This window comes from Belonocnema kinseyi, chromosome 3 (genome assembly GCF_010883055.1).
Source record: "Belonocnema kinseyi isolate 2016_QV_RU_SX_M_011 chromosome 3, B_treatae_v1, whole genome shotgun sequence".
In the NCBI taxonomy this organism is placed as follows: Eukaryota; Metazoa; Arthropoda; class Insecta; order Hymenoptera; family Cynipidae; genus Belonocnema; species Belonocnema kinseyi.
This window is the reverse complement of record NC_046659.1, coordinates 92,770,675-92,788,881: the sequence shown is the minus strand read 5'-3', so window position 1 is coordinate 92,788,881 and position 18,207 is coordinate 92,770,675. Positions and strand designations below refer to the sequence as shown.

The 18,207-nt window shown below is 30.7% G+C and overlaps 1 protein-coding gene across 6 annotated transcripts in view; it reads left to right on the top strand.

Moving 5' to 3' along the window:
- The window catches only part of LOC117170182 (rho guanine nucleotide exchange factor 17), a 106,569-nt gene that overhangs the window by 9,333 nt on the left and 79,029 nt on the right, over nt 1-18,207 (top strand). For all 6 annotated transcript variants that reach the window (XM_033356765.1, XM_033356771.1, XM_033356768.1 and 3 more), the window contains one exon: nt 16,785-16,968. In XM_033356765.1, the coding sequence (XP_033212656.1) occupies nt 16,804-16,968 (165 nt within the window). In that variant the 5' untranslated portion in view covers nt 16,785-16,803. The remainder of the gene's footprint in view (nt 1-16,784; nt 16,969-18,207) is intronic.

The window sequence follows — 18,207 nt, the reverse complement described above, 5'->3', positions numbered from 1 at the left end:
TAAATAAAAGAAAATGTTCTACACGAATACAAAAATAAGTACATTTTTTAATAGTATTAAATTTGATACGTTTCCTCTAAACTTATAAATAATTTCAAAGTTTTAAGGCTTGCATATCCTTGAGCTTATAAATATGTGGACTTAAAAAGGCTTCATTAAAAGGAAACAGGTTGTTAATGCTGTATAAGAATTATAGAGGAGAAAATTTGCAGCATCACTATTTATTGAAAGGCTTCTTTCTGAATTTAAAGTTACTAGATTTTTACAATTGAGATCATGCATATTTGATGATAATTGATATAATTGATGATCATGCATATGTCTGGGCAGGTAGCGGTTTTACCAAATTAAACTCTACACCTGAAAACTGTAAACGCAGGGATTCTACAAAATGATATTTATTTTAAAAGTTTAATATTTTACATTGTTTAGATAATTATCATTGTTTAGAGTCTGCACGTGTAGAGTTTTTAGGTGCAGAGTTTAATAAGGGTTTCTATCAAATCCCAATTTTGAAATTTTTTGACTTTTCCCCGAGCAATTTTTCATTTTCCCTGGCCGCTCTAAATTTTCCTTTTATGTGTGAAAAAAGACTTACAAAGTAAAAAATCATTAATGTTAATAGAAAAAAAGTTGTGTCTAAATTTATTTGAAACACTTGCAGTGACAACAGTAATAAGGAATTTGAATTGAAGTCATCCACAAATTATTATGTATACATAAATAACATGTATTTTCAACAAAATAGTTGTGTTTTCAACTAAAAGAAATTTGTTAAATCACAAATCGAAGAGTTCCATTTTCAGTTTAAACAAATAATTTTTAAGCAAGAAAGAAAGGGAGTTTCAACAAAATAATTTCATTTTCAGCTAAACTGATGAATCTTTGATAAAAAATTGAATTCTCAAACCAAAGTGTAATAATTGATATTTCCAACAAAAAATATTTTAATTTTTAATTAAAAAGAGTTGAAATTAACCAGATGTATGAGTTTTCTACCAAATAATTGAATTTTCAACTAAAAAAGACGGGGTTTCAACATAATAAATTCTCAACAAAAGAAATAAATTTCTAACTAAAATAATGTATCTTTAAACAAAAACTTAATTTTTAACCAAAAAGTTAAATTTTCAACCAATTTGCTTCCAAGAAAAACTAGTTTCCATCAAAATACATGCATTTAACTAAAAAAAAAGATAAATTTCCAACTATAAATAATATAGTTAAATTTTCAAATGGATGAATGAATGAATTTCTACCCGTGTGAAAAAATGTCCGGGCAGTCTGGTTACAGGTCTGGGTCAGGTCTGTATTTTTCTAGACTGTCTAGTCTGGAAGAACTGATCTGGCTAAGGTTTGACTTTATCTAGACTGTCTAGTCTGGAAGGTCTATTCTACCCCAGGGTTGGCACTGATCAGCTAGCCAAGAAAAAAAATATAAGTTCGATACAGTACATCTTTTCTTACATTTCAAAAAGTTACAGAGTCTATAATTAAATTTTTTAAACTAAAAAAGTTTATAGTTAAATTTTTATATCCAACTCATTAAAACAATCAAGTGTTCCCAAGTAATTGTAATTCATTGCTTGGCCCTCGGCGTGCAGACATCTTTCCAGTTGACGGCACAACTTGAAGTATTCTGACAGTGTCTGGCTTCGACCTCTCGGAAACAGTGCTTGTTTTTGACGATTGAGTGTCACAAACTCTCAAAATTTCTTATTATTTGCCTAATAATATATTAATCCAGCCAAAAGTTAGCTGTAAAAGCAGAGGCATAAAATGTACCAAATCTTTATTAAATTATTAAATAAATAGTAAGTACAAACCTACTTTTTATCTATTATAAAAGAATAAGTATTAGAAAAGATAATTTAATTTATTCATTTTATTGACCAGCTCATAACTAGCGGCTGCCCAGCCCCTGACCAGACGGTCTAGCCTGGGGCTAGCCAGAAAAAACGTTACACTTTTGGCCAGGCCAGCGCCAGAACATTTTTCCACCCGGGTACCGCCTCCACTAGGGTGCCCAATAAATTTTTAATTTTTTAATTTTTCAAACGCTTTACCCCTACATTTCTTTCTTTTGGTGCAAAATACAGCCATAACATTTTTTTTATTTAAAAAAAGGTCTGAAAATGAATTTCCTTCGTTTTCTATTTAAAAAATACCAATTGTTAGAATATGAAATAGTTCAATTTTATTAAAATTAATTATCTGAAATGGCCCCTAAAAATTGTTTTTCCTGATTGTATAAGATTTTTTTTGCAATAAAAATAAGAATGACCTCTAAAATTACTCGATTTAAAACAGTTATACCAAGTGACACGAAAAGAAAGTTGAATTTCAAAATATATACCAAATTACACATTTTGTACATAATTTAAAGATTCCTATAGTACTTTAACATAGATTTTGTGACTAAAATTGGCTAAAATCCACTAATGTCAATAATTAATGTAAATTAATTAAAACCATTAAGCTTTTGGATTGAAATTAGAAAAATTCCAGGGAATTCAAAAGTATTTGATGAAATGCCTAAGAATTCAAGGAGAGTATTTAAAAAGCTTTGGGGTAAATTAAAATAAACTAAAAAAAATTATTGACTTCAGCAAAAATGGAGTGAATTTAGAAGAATTCAAGGGAACTCAATTGAATGCAATTAAATTAATAAGAACCCAATATGAATTTAAAGCAATTCAGGGTGAAATAAAAATAATTCAAGTGAATGAAACAAAATGTTGTTAATAAGAAAAAAAATCAATTGAATTTAGTTAAACAAGTGTGAACAGAAATCTGATAAAATTTACAAGAAATCAAGGTGAACTTAAAAAGCTTCAGGGTGAATTAAAAAAATTGAATATCCAAAAAAAGATCCAATAAATTGAGTGGATTTCATTTTAAACTCGATGTTAATGCACTGTTTGTATCCTATTAAGACGTTAATTAAGTCGTTTAATCCTCCCCCTCTCATGTTTTCCCTCTCCTCACTTCACACTTACCCCCCCCCCACAAATTTCTTCATCTTCTCTTTACCCTCCCGACGCTTATCAAGCTGACACTTACCTTCCCCAACCACCACTTGCCCTCTCCTACTCACCTTCATATAAAATACTCCCCCTACTTCCTCTCACTCCTTGTAATTTTCCCATCGTTTTCCATCACTTCTCTTACTTCCCAGCCATTCATTTCCCACCGCATTTTCCCTACTAACCCTCTTCTCATTTTCCCCCATTTCTCCTACTTTATATAATTCTCCTTCATACCATTTCCTCTATGTCATCATTTCTCTTGACTTTTCCTCGTTTTTCTCCCATAATTTCCCCTTACTTCCCCTCCTTTGAGAAAAGTACGACGGATGGACGCATACCCGACCGAAACTATGAGAGTTTCTGCCCTGGTTTTCATTATATATATTCATATCACAGCAGGAAAAAAGGCTCAGGGGCCATTACAGATGATTAATTTTGTAATGTAATTACAAATTTTCGTATTCTAAGCCTGTTAATACCTTCAAAAAATACTTGTTTGTTTAATAAAATTTAAGACCTATTTTTCAATAAATAACAAATACTTTTTAGGGGTGAAAGATATTTTTAGTCTTGAACTTGAATGTTTTTAGAATCGAAAACTGAGAAAACTTATCTTCACACCTAAGACAGCCTAAAGAACCCTTAAAGAAATAAAAAAAATCTATTACAGTAATTTGGTACGAAAAGGAAGAAGCGTTTGCAAAAGTAAAAAATTCAAATTTTTGTTCGGCACCCTAGTCCCCACACATCAAAAGGAAAGAATTTATTACAAAATAATTTGTCGTAAAATTCTCGTTGGGATGAATGTGCATAAAAGAAATATTAGCAAAAGTGTTAAGCATTGGGTCTGCATGGTATTTTGAAACAGCGATGGCATTGAACGGCGATCGGTCTGTGCAAGTGTAAGAAGAAACAGCCGAAAATAAACTTTCAGTTATTGGAGAAATCTTGGACTTTAGAGAAGACACAGCTTTACTATATTCACGGCTAAAGAATATATGCTCGCTCGATGACACACAGTGGAAATGGGTACATCCGTTTCTATTATAAGCGTTCATACTTCGCGGAATTTTGGTTTAAACCAGCTGTCAAAAGCTCCCTTTATTTTACATTTATTTTAATCTGCCTATCATTGAAACCAAATGAGGTGGCATAAATATTTGCAACATTTATATACGTTCAAAGTTCTCGTTTCTGACGAATGGGGTTCAAAAATAACAAGATGACTCTTGAAAAAAAGACGGGGTGACAGATCGAAATGGATTTTGACGCGGTAAATGACTATCTAGTGAATCCCACGCAAAACAAGTCTCATTGAGATCCCATTGGGATTCCGGACAAGGTCCCGCTAAAGTACTTAGATACGAGACAAAAAATTATTAAGCAGTACCTTTTCTAAAAAGTGGTAGAAAATCCAAATAGTGACAAAATTACTAGACAATTTTTATTTTTTGCAAAATTTGTACAGAATTGCCAGAATTAAGAGCAATTTTTTGGGACAAAAGTACCGGAGAATCTAGACTTAATTTTATTTGGAAAATTTGAAAGCATCTGCGTTGAACCGAGACATATTTTAAACTTTTCTGGCACTTTAGCCCTATTTAAGCAGTTTTTCCGGATACCTTTGCCCGAAAAATTCCTGCTGAAATTTTAAAAAATTGAACTGGAACTTTTTTAATACTTTCGTTCTGTAAAAGTACTGGTGAAACGGGACACATATTGAATTTTTTTGGTATTTTTTCTAAGCAGTTTTTTTTGTACATAAATCCCATCAGCACTCATAAAAATTCTGAAAAACATAGAATGGAACTTTCCTAGCTATTTAATCCCAGAATTTATTTAGAAATAGTAAAATAAAAAAAAAATAAAGTGAGACTTTTCCGTTAGATGTCTTAAAAATGTCTCTTAAAATGGGACATGCTTTTATCATTAATGGCAGTATTTTTCGCATTACTTTCTTGAGAAATAAGCCCCATCAGCATTTGTGAAAATTTCGAAAAAATAAAATGGAATTTTTCTAGTGGTCTTGTCCCCAAAAGTTTGGGCATTAAAATAAAAAAAAATAAGTGGAAAAAAATAAGTAGGATTTTTCTGGTACCTCTGTCTAAAAAAATCCTGCTGAAAATATAACAAAACAATTATAAGTGAGTCCTTTAAAATAAATTTGTTCTGCAAAAGTTATAATTTATTTTTTTCGAAATTTTTCATTTTTGTCCTAAAAAAAGTTATTGTTGAAACGAGACAGCAGTACTTTTTTGGGTATTTTTTTGATACTTTCGTCCTAAAAAATGTCTGCTAAAAAATATATGTCTGGACGGTTTCGATACTTTTTTCCTACAAAAGCCCCATTAGCACTTGTAAAAATATTAAAAAAATAAAATGGAACTTTTCTAATACATTTTGTCCTAATTGGAAATTTGAACATTTTTAAGAAAAGCTGGTATTTGAGTACTGATTTTTCTGATGACTAGTACTTATGCGAGACTTTATGCGTGATACCATTAAAAAATTTTACTCGGGTTTGTATTACTTCCTATTTGTCTTTAATTAAATGTACATAATATCATCCACAAAATTTGCCGATTTTTCAATATTCAGAGTAAGAATCTTGCATGTTAACAGTCTATATTTTGAACAATCTGTGTGTGGCTCTCGCTGCAGAATTGGGTCTCGTTTCGATGAACTAGTGTCGCAATTGCGACTGTTTCCGACAATTAAAAGCAATTGACGCGAATCTGCGAGCTAGAATGTTGCAGTACGAGGCGCCGGCGTGGACGGTAAATATTTGAAATTTATAAAAGCTAAGAGTATGAATACTAATACCAGTCAAATATTTCAACGAGAAATGAATAGTTGTTTCCACCATAGAGCGACAGTGACTTAACTAATTTATTCTCTCTTCTGGAACGTAAAGTTTCTATTTTACTGCGACATATACAAATATAGTTTCATTAATGCCACTTTTTTGTACTTACTTCAATATGCTACTGAATAAATTGCCCTAATTGAAAATAATAGTACGTATATTCCCTCAGAAAAACCCATGACTACGAAAAATAGCAAAAATACCCAATTATTGATATGAAAAAAGCAATTTGAGATTGAATTGATTTAGTTTTGCATATCCAAGTAGTTTGCAGTTTGAAAAGGCTCTTTTCGACAATACTCTTGTGTAACTCTAGGGAATTACTTATTTATCGGTAATTCGCAACGAGAGTTTACCTTTCAAACAAATAACTTTGCCAGAATGGAATGCAACGTGCGTCTTTATCGTCTCGACGCTGTCGCAATGTTCGAGCAGGCTTTCGTGACGACGAGTCTAAAATAAAATAAAATAAAAGAAAACGAGCAGAAATCAGAAATAAATTAGGTAACGAGCAAAACCCCTCGTATAAACCTGCAATATTTTCAGCGAATACGCTCGTAAATGACAAGCAAATCGGATTTTTTAATTTGAGGTATATGTATAATCTGGATAAGTCTATTACCGCCGCAATACAGAAAAGAGCTTCAGGAATGAAGAAGCTACCCAATCACAGATTACACCATTTACTACCGATTACTTTTCTACAAAGTCTCATGCTTCTTTCATCTTTCGATCACGAAAAATATCGTGCTCAGCTTATAAGTTGGGAAATGTGCAAAAATAAATGTGCAATTTACGACATAGGTATGTTAATTTCAAATTAGCGTGCGTGAGGAATTTTTTGGATTCTTACTTAATTCCGTAGAAAGATGGCCAAAATTTATACAGACCGAATCCATTTCAAATCAGGCAGTCGCTCCAATTTCTATTCACAGAATAATTCGCCTATTAAATGTTTTTTTTTAATGGAAGTAATATGACAGCACGTATTTTACTCTCTAAATCCGAATCAGTGAAATTTCACTGATTCAAATAGCTAGAAATTGGTCACTAATAATCAGTGAAAGGTTATTTATTGATTCAGTGAAATAACCACTTTTGTAGTAAAAAGTTTAAAACCCATAAGTATGATCAAATATTAAAAAAGGTGAAAAGTTCCGATGCTTTTAGATGACAAACAATCTCACATATTACTTTAATTTCAAGATTGGACTGTCATGTACAAACCAGTTAAGTAAGTACTTCCTATACGAGTTAGAGTATATTTTCCCGAAGGTTAATTCAGCAGACTTACAGCCCGAAAATTAAAAAAAAATTTCATTGAGGAATTCTTCTTGCTACTGAAGTAAAAGATTAACAACAAAGCTTAACTTAAAAATTTAGAGGTTATGCTTCACATGATTTACTCTACTGAACTGATTAGTGAATAAGTCCGAAATCACTGATTAATCAGTGAAATGTCTAACTACTATTTCAAGAAGTGAATTTTTCACTGATTCATATTTACAGAGTACCTAACCAACTAACGGATGACAACGCATACGACCAGATGACTACTAGTACTGAGTAACCAGTAAAGCTCTTTTATTAAACTATAGTGATGGAATTCCACTGACTGAATTAGTGAAATCTTACTGATTTTCAGTGAAACACTTCTGGCTTTTTTATCTTGAATGTTTTTTTTTAATAGAAACAGCACTTTTATCAATTATTTTACCCTAGACAAACAATTTACATTATTATTATTACTATCACCAAAATATTAATAATCATCATTTTTTCAATAGTTTACGTCACGAAACTTTGACTATAACCTTCCTCAAGTGACCGAAAGACGTATGCCGTTTTTCTGCACTCGGACAACGACTTTAACATCTTGGGTGTTTCAGTCTATCCTCCCGGCAGTTTAAGTTTAACATACAAATGTTCTTACACCTGACATTAAAAAAAAGAGCAGATGTTGGCGTTAATATCTTTATGTTTTGGGGTAATATCTGATATTTTAAACATCTACGTTTGAACATGCATTTTTCTCCGTACAGGCAGTTCTACAAGAGTGTGAAGATGAACGAAGATACTAGTGCCTTCTTTCTGCATCTGTTGCGGACGATATATATTTTTTATCAATGTTTAGAGTAGGGGAGTAGCGGCGAATGCGGCGAAGCAAGTTATGGTACGCAGTAGCTTGTACTAAAATTTGCGCACTTTGAAAATAATGTGAGATTAGGTTCAACATGTTCATTGATGATTGCAGTGTCTAATGGTACAAACAATGGGTTTTAAAAGGCAAGTGTTTAATTTTGATGAGGAAAAGATTATTTCGGTTGTTTCTCTTCTATCATCATAGCTGGGACAAAATCAGTGAAATTTATAGTATTTTGCTCCAAATGTAATAAAACTATCGTAAAATTGATGCCCGAAGGATGCACATGTGTCACAAACAGGTGAAGGTAGTTAGGATCTATATAAAGAGGTCTTTACTTCTATCATAAACAGAAGCATGTAAGGCGGTGCAGACAGATAATTTATAAATTGAAATGCCGAAAATACTGAAAATTGTTTTTTCATAACTTTGGTTCCTAATTAGAAGCGAAACATAACATCTAGTTGAAAAATAGCTGGAAATAAATATAGATACCTTTTTTACTGAAATTATGCCTTCGATCTTCTGAAAATCATTTTCAATTTTCAATAATAAGTTTAATAAAGAGCGCGCGGCATTAGTAACAGGGTAGGGTAATTTGACGATGGGAACTTTTTAGGAAAACTCGATAATTCAGTGATTTAATTTTCGTAGATTCAGTCAGATTCAGTCAGCAAAGATATAAGGCATGACCGACGCGTTACATATTTATTTTATTTTATAAATAATTTTAAACACAAATTCATAACTTAACTACTTGCCAACAAATGGATGCTGTTTTTCGTTACGAAATCGACTGTCAGTGACTCAGAAAGAACCTTATTTAGTAAGAGATTTTACCAGGCGACAAAATTTGTTATTTATTCAAATATAATTGATAAAAAAATACATATTTTCGTCAATTTTCAACCAGCATATTTCGTGGTTTCAACGAAATTAATGAAATTTTTTTACGAAATCGACTTACAATGACTCAGGAAGGACCCTATTAATAAGAAGACTTTGTCAGATGACATCGTTTGTTATTTTATTAAATAAATGTTGTAAACAAATATAGATTTTCATCAATTTTCAAACGTTATCTGCAGTACTTTCGATTCTAAATGCAGTGGTCATCAAATCTTTCCTCTGCATTTCTATATTTTTTAAACTGATTTAAATACATATATTGCAAATGTTGTTGCCTCACAAAGTCTCCTAATAAATAAATCCTTTCTCAGTCATTGGAAATCGATTTCGTTAAAAAAAATAGCATCCATTTGTTGAAAAGAAGTCAAGTTCTGAATTTGTTATAAAATAATCGATTATTGCTCATTAATGAGTTGATGAAATATTTTCACCTAACAAAGTCTCCTAATAAATAATGTCCTTTCTGAGTCATTGATTGATAAAGTATCAGAAGCCAAGAATATTTCCAAGTAATTTAAAATTGATTCCGTTTAAAAAGTAAAGTCTGTATTTATTTTAAAAAAACTAAGTGTCTCGTCCCGATATTCGGGATGGCTAGTCCAAAATTTCATAACAAGCTTGGCTATAGTCATCCCGAATTTTCAGGACAACTATTGAATTGAGCATTCCTATAAAAAAAGTTTATTACAAATTTGTAGATCTTTTTTGGTTAAACAATTCTTGTCTTCATTTTTTTTCGTCTCTTGTCCTTTTTCCAAAAATATAATTTTTTTATTTTAATCTTATATTTTACGATTAAAAGAAAATCTGCTTATCCTATCTAAAATTTATTAATAAAAAATTGGTAGATCCTTTTTGGATGAATAACTTTTTTCAACTAATTTTTTTTCATCATTTGTGTGGATTTCAATAAAAAAAATTAATTTTAATTTTTAAGTTTTTTTTTCCTACGAGAAAAACAAGAACTGCGCGTTCTTTAAAGAAATGATTAATAACAAATAGATCATTTTTGGGCGCACAACTTTAGTTGATACATTTTTTCCTACCTTGCGTCTTTTTTTGTGTGCAAAATATTGATTCATTTTTTATTTTTAATGTTATTCTTCACGATTAAAACAAAAAGTACGCATCTTATAAAAAAATGGTAAGCAACAAATGTGTCGCTTTTTTGGATAAACAATTACATATATTTGATAGATCTTTTTTTCGAAGCTTGTGTCGTTTGTCCAAAAAATTAATTTTGCAAATAAAGCAAAAACTACGCCTCTAATCAAAAAGTGATCTTGCATAGTTAGACCGCAAAATGGAATTTTTGTTTTTTCATTATTTTTTGTTCGATCAAAACTTGAATTTTCGATTTTCCAACGAAATTCAAAAAGTTGTTATTACAATCTTGTAGGGTGTTCAAAAAGCAAGGTATTTAGTTTCTTTACTCTTTTTTCATATTGTACGTTGTTGGTCTTAAAATTTTCATTTTCTTTTGAATGGATAATGAACCTGACCTTCAGTTTAGGACACTAAAATAGTATACCAAAGGTCAATCCAATCTGTCAATTCTTTCGAAAGTTATCATGCTAGCAGATTAAAAATATGCAGACACACAACAGACGCAGTCAAACACACAGATAGACACTTTCGCGAAAACCTGTTTTTCGGGTTCAGAAAGTCTCAAAACGTGAACACTTGACAAAAAGGGGCTTGGGGGTGGGTCAAATTTTACACAAACCTAATAGCTTCTCTGATGAGAATGTAAAAAATTATAATACTGGCTCTCATAAGTCTATGTGGAATTAAGTTAACTTTTATTTAGAACAAAAAATGATTAAATCGTATTAAAATTGTAAGCTTTGTACAAATTGTTTTAGACATACTTTTTTTGCCTCACTGTGCAAACGGCCCTCATCTGAGTATAAACCAAGCCAAGTTCTGCTTAACGACAGTGATCGAACAAGAAGCCTTAAGCAATTGCATGTATCCCAGCGGACACTTATTACAGTAAAATTAAATCACTTTAATAAATAATTGTAGGTGTCCCGCATTTTAGGCCCAAAATAAACTCTCTATTTTGAAAAAAGTCACCGGGGAATTTTTGAAGTTGAAAGTTCGAAAAACCTCTTTTCGGAAAAAATGTATTTAAACTTGGCGAGTGCCATAAGCACGTATGTTATATTTTTTCTTCGTACATGAAATATACCTACTTCTAGTTACTATCTGAACGTGAGTATAGTCCCAATTAATTCACTATAGGTCTCAGGATTAACCCCAATTCAAACCCAAAAATAATAATTTTGACCTCAACTGAGAAAAGCGCGAATATCTCCTAAACTGCAACCGGCCACAAAGGCCCTTTTCATACTTTTTTTTCCAAAACTTTAATGTAAATACGTTGAATTATTAAATTTGCAAATTAAAAAGGTTCTATCAAAGCGTTTTTGTCTTCTAATGAAAAAAAGTTAATTAACATGTAAAAATTAATATTGCAATTTAAACTGATATATACATTTTCCAATTAAAATTGAATACCTAAATCGTACATTGCAATTTGCAGTTAATTAAATACATTCTTAAAGATATGTATAGTAATCCATTATTTCTTTATAGCCATACCTAATAGATATTCCTCTTCCTTTAAAAATTTCGCAGGATCGACTTATTATTCCTCTATTGTCATAAACAACCGCTACTGCGTCCGCTGACGTAAACTGATGGTAGTAGAATTATAGATGCTATATGCGTCAGTTTGATTGACGGATACGGAAGTACCTCTCTTTATTGTACTGCACTCAAATGGACTCTTAAATAAAAATCGACTATACGATATTTTATATCGATCAAAGATACAACTTTAATCGAATAATTCTTATTGTATTTAATTTACAAGCTTACATGATTAATTCTAATTTATTTAATGATTTAAAAAAGAACAGTAAAATATGATAATTTAAATCAATAAATAATGGATATAATACTCAAAATTGTAAAAAGAGCAATACATTTTTAATTAATCCTATTTTCCATAGAAGGTTCTCTGTAAAGTAAGGTTACGAAAAAATATATATTTTTGTTAGCTCATAGTGAACAGAGAATATAATTTGTAGTTGTAGCAAGTGTCTGACGCGCTGTCTTGCGAGTGTGCTCTAGATACGTTGCAATTCTGCGAACGTAGACACATTCCCTCCCAAAGTACATTCATCTGTCAAAGAACTTATTTATTTACCTAAAGGAAATGCGCGCGTCTCCAATGAATGAGCTTGAACCGTGTTTCAAGCGTGAATTCCAATGAGGGGTGCGCGTATATTGGCATTCACTACGTGGATCTTGTTATGATAAATACCGGAAGTGCGGAGAAGTCGAATCTGACGAAATTTGTTTCGAAAAATCGTCGAAGAGGAAGAAGAATAATTTGTAAAACAGAACACTTCAAGATGAAGCGTTAATTTTCCTTATAAGTTTTTCATGTTGTCCAAGTGGACACATGAAATTGTTTCTCTTTCGATCCCCAAAGTTAAGTAGCGCTGGGCTCGGTTGGAATCAGATGGAAGTCGTGTCGCACTAGATGGAGTGTATTTTAGCAACTTTTGAGCTGTACTTACTCTCGAACTCTAACTCTAACATCTTTTAAGAAATATTAATTATTGGTCAGGATGTCAGTGTTTAGGGTTGTATGGCTTTTATGCATTTTCCTCTCATTTTTCATTTCCCCATATTTAAAGACCAAACTTCTAATCTTCAACATATCGTGTTTAATACAGATTCTATTGTAACTGAAATAAAAAAAACTTTTCATATGTTTAAACTTTCAATTTACTATTCTAATGGCTGCGTAACAGCGTCATTATCTTGAGAAAAAAAACTGAAAAAGTGACTCATTTACAGCGAAAAGGACCAAAAGATACTATTTTATAACCCAAAAAGTGACTAAACATGACTCGAGTGCACAACTATTGTGACTAATGTTCTTATGAATTGACAAGGATTTAAAAGATTTCGATTCATAAGACTTTCAAACAATTTAAATTACATTCAAACGAATTCAAATTAATCGGAAAATTTCTTCAAATCTTTGAAACTCTACGAACTTCCTTACTTACTGTGAATAAATCATTCAAAATTCATTAAAACATTATAAAATACCGTAAAATTCTATATAATGTAACGATACTTCCTGATATCTAGGAAAATTTATTAAAATACCTTGAGAGCTTTGAAAATTTATTAAAATTATCGAAATCTTTGGAAATCTTATAAAAATGCCTTGGAATCCTTTAAAATAGCAAAAAATCTTATAGATTCTATAAAATCGTTCCATGTCTTCAAAAATTCTATTAAATTCTTTAAAACTCAATTAACATTTTTTTAAATCTCTTAAAATGACTTAAATCCTTCGAAATTTCTTGAAATAATTTAAAATGTCCTAAAATGTTTGAAATCCTGTGAAATCTTTTGATACATTTTAAATCTCTTTAGAATTCTTTGGAAGTTTAAAAAATATCAAAAGTTTTAATGTGCAGTTAATTCATTAAAATAAAAGTGACTGAAGTGATCTTTTCACATCAAAAAATCACTAAAAAGTGGTCTTGCAAGACAAAAAAGGAACTAAAAGTGACTGTTCCGTAGCCTTGATAATTTTTTACAGTTACTGAAAGTGCTTCTTACAAAAACTCTCCAACTTTTGCAATTTTTTTTCAAAATCCCTGAGTTTCCCCTGATTTTCAGGTTTTTCCTGATTATCGGCCACCCTTTTAAATAAAATATAATTTTTTCAGAAGTTGGGGGATTTCTACCCCAGGGAAAGCCAAAATAAGCTATTCATGTAGTCATTTTCAATTTTGGGGATAGTAATAAGAACTTAGAGCATGGCGATTAGTTTATGAAAAATTAGAAAATTCAATTTCTATAAAACGTATTTCTTTGTTTTCTTGCTACCAGCTCTCAAAATAGAGATGAAAACATATGACTCATAATATATAAATAATAAATTATAAAATGAAGTTTGAGGTAATGAATTGACAGTTGTCTTTCAGATGCAGGATGTAAATAATGCCCCTAAGTGTCATGGAGTTTGAAAAATAGAGAACGTGAATAATTATGTTTTTAAATATGTTTTCATAATTTAATGAATAGAGGCATTAATTCATAGACTTTGACTCCGTTCTTGTAAGTTAAAATAAATTAAAATCACTCAAAATTATTGTCATTTTTATAGACACTTTTTATAGTTTATTTACAAATTTCCTTCGAATTCTATTTTTTTTAAATTATCTCAGTAAATTAATTATTTCAAAGAACAATTTATCAAATTTTAAAAGTAATAGAAGACTTCGTTTTGAAATTATAAATAAAAAAGTACGCAAAGTGTCTTCTCACGCACCTGTATCCAATTACAATTTTTAAATGAAAAACTGGTAAATAATATTAACACTAATTTCTTTATATTTGAAAGTCACGAGTATCACTTATATTGAGTTGAAAAAGATCAAAATTAGGAGTGGAGTTCAATATGTTGGAGTTTAGGCTTTTATAGATCAAACAATGTCTTTCCCACAAGTTTTTTGTCTGGCCACGCTTCACTGTTATTTTAGGGTAAAACTCAAAAATAATTATTAAAAATAATCAGAATGCAGGCTAAAATTGTTCATTTTATTCTTACAAAGATCGTAGTAAATTAAAAAATCGTAAGATTTCATAAAATGAGAGTATATTTTGAAACGCTTAATGCAAAATCAAATAACTCGTGAAAATAGTCATTTTCCCATATGTTTTTAAACATTTTAAGGTGGCCGAAAAAGCTTATTTTCAAAATTCTCTTACAATTAATATTTGAAGACAAGAATTCGAATTCTGTAAGATATTTAACATAGAATCTTCTATACACAGAATACAACAGTTTAAACTTAAACTTAAAAATTACAATTTAATTTTTTTATTCAAACAACAAAAATGAATTTTCCAGCATAAATCATCAATTTTTAATATCAAAGAATGGAAATTTTCTACCTACAAAGATGACTTTTCAACCAAATATTCGAATTTTCAAACAAAAAAGAGTCAACTTCAATTGAAAACAATTTAATGTTCAAGTTAGAAAGTTGAATTTTCAACAAACATGCGTATTCTCAATGATAAATATAACAGTTTCCAATCAAAGAGTTCCAAGCTTCAAAAAAAAAAAAAAATAGAAATTACAAAGGTGGTCAACTTCCACTTAATTTGAATCTTACTAAATTTTGAACATATAATCTTTTCTACATGCAATAAAATTACTTCAAATTCAAATTTAGTATCCCTGACAATTACTTAAGGTAACTCTTATAGAAATTCCTTGACTATGAAAGTTTTTTTCAGAATCTCTGACTTTCTCTGACCAATAAAATTCCCTAACTTTTTCCTTATTTCCAGTTGTTCCTGCCATTTGTATTTGTTCTACGTACATTTTAAAAAGATTAAAAATGTTTGTTTGCTTTATCATGGTTGCATGTTTTATCACGCAAACCTCTAGCAACGTGCAAAAGAGTGACGCAAAAGTTAGCCTATTTTTTGGACCTCTCTAGCGACCTGGGGGAAAAATATAAAAATATGTTACAGGTATCAAATTACTCGTCATTGAAACCCAAAATGGGCATCACTTTTCGTTTTTTAAAAATTTCAACAAAATTATCCCTGTTTAGTGGTTGAGAAGAAAAAAAATTAATAAATAGGAAATACCACTAATTATAAAATAATTTTTCATTCTATTTTTTCCATAAAATAAACCTTGCAAAAGTAAAATCATGTGTTTTCTTGTTTGATAAGGAGTTGATGTGAAAAATGATTTTATAATTATTGGTATTTCCTATTTTTTAATTTTTTGTGTCTTCTCAACCCTTAAATAGGGGTAATTTTTTGAAATTTTCTAAAAAAAGCGATGATCACTTTGGTTTTGAATGGCGAGTAATTTTATACCTGTAACATATTTTTATATTTTTCTCCAGGTCGCTAGAGCGGTCCAAAAAGTAGGTTAAAAAGAGCCTACTCTGGCCTCACTCTTTATAACCTTTATATGCACACTAGGATTACCCTTAATTAAAAAAATGCTATATACGATTTGGAAATTTTTTTATTTTGAAAACCTCACTGTTTAAAATGATCAACTTTTTGGCAGTCACCCAGCTAGATATTTTATTCATCATTTTTAAAAGTAATTTCCAATAGAAATTTGATTTCAATAATCATAATATATGAACATTATTATTGGAATCCGATATTTTTTAAATCAGATCTACAATCACTATTCAAAAGCAAATTATCTTATTTCGCTCAAAAAAGGATGATTGATTATAGGAAGTTTAGAAGAAAAAAAACTATAGAAAAACGTATTTTAATTTGTTTTTGGAGATCTTATATCCCATAATAATCTTGAACATAAAAAATAGAATTTAACTAACAAAAAGAACGATCTTTAATACGTAGGAGCATAGTTTTTGATAAACAATTTTACAATCCTTTTCATAGTCCTCTGGCTTAATACAACATAGAAGGTTTACAAATTCTAAAACGGAAACAAATTTGAAAGAAGATAACAAAAGAGGACAACGCGATAATCCAAAAGTATCGCTAGGAAACGTGATAACTGAATTCTTTAGCACATTTCTGCATGTAAACATTAATTTTGAGGCTCAACGATCCTCTCACACTTATGACAATGGTCCGTATCTCATTATTTCTTTTTATGCAATTTATAATTTGCAATCAAGTTGAGAAAGTCTTGACGGATATGTGAAGTGCGAACAAGTCAGAATTTCGTCCTACTCTGCAGGATCGAACGATTAAGAATAAATGAGGAACCATTTATTTGCAGTGTGAAGGAAGGATGAAGAATGCCCCGCGTCGGCGAAGACGAGGGCGGTGGAGGCAGCAATGCGGAGAAGGCGGGAAGCGGTTTTGGAGGATGGCTCGGAGGTGCTGCGAGGGCCATGACAGGAGGCAGTGGAGCTGGTTACGTTGTCCTCGGTGGCACTCGTTACGGTTTACGTCACTCCCAGGTAAAAATTATATATATTTAATGTATCCATTGTAAACTTAAAAAATGATTTTTATTGGCATGTCAGTGTCGATAGAGTTTTATCCAATTTTGAGGTGACTCACAAATAAAACCATAACATTATTCTTCTTAAATCTTTTGTTTCCACAGACAAAGAGAAAAATATAGCATCTACGATGTAGAATTGTTTAATAAAAGAATTGCAACAATAGTTGTCCTAAAGTTTCGAAAACTTTTTAACATATAGCTAGGTTTTTTCAAATTCAAAGAAAACTGTACGAATGAAATATTTAAGAACAAAGTATTCAGAAAAATCTTTTTGGATTTTATAATGTATTTAACTTGTAAGAAACGCACTGTGCACTATGTGCCAGAGATATACATTTCAGAGGAGTTTTATCTCAAACGAGTTCGTGAGAAGAGACGGCGTCACCTTACCTTCTCATCTCAAACAGTAGACTGACGAGCACTCATGTGCAATGTGCATGCCTTGATGCAAAGCCTACGTGCATATATGCTTTAGTTATTATGTATCTAAGTAGTGTAAGCAATTCAGTATTATGCCCACTGCCATTCTGTAAGAGATATCTTGAGTCTACCTTCAAGTTTCTTTTTATATTCGTCAAAAGATGCGCATGTAGATACAGAAACATTATTAAGATTCTTAAAACATGGCTCAAATTGTGTATTTTTCAAAAGGCTTTTAGTGAAGTGAGTCGCAATCCCAGCAGATCAAAAGCAAGTATTTCATTTACCCAGCATTAAGCAGCTGGTGCATGTATCAGCAGATACGATAAGATTGCACTTTATTAATCTATTTGGTGATTATCATGTCAGAGGTCTTCATGATTTGTATCGAGAGAAACGATTAGATTAAGAGGATGTTTACTAACAACTGATAGTGAAAGAAGAATAAAAAAGCATAAAACCTAGTGATTTGTTTTGGTGAAGTTTTGTTTAAGTGATAGAATGCAAAAAACTTAATTGGTATGATTGAAACATATGTTTATCAATTAATAACTTTTTGTTAGTCAGGATATTCATTATACTGTCAACTTCAAATTAAATACCCAAGTTACTATAAAATCTCGATAAATATTATATTGCTATTTCCATCTTGAAGTCAGTTTTGTCATATTGATGTTTCCCTTTGAACAGATTGACAAAAACTTGAAAGCTTAGTTAAAGAAATATGGATGAAAACAATACAAAGGAAACCCAAACGAATTTTACTGGCTTT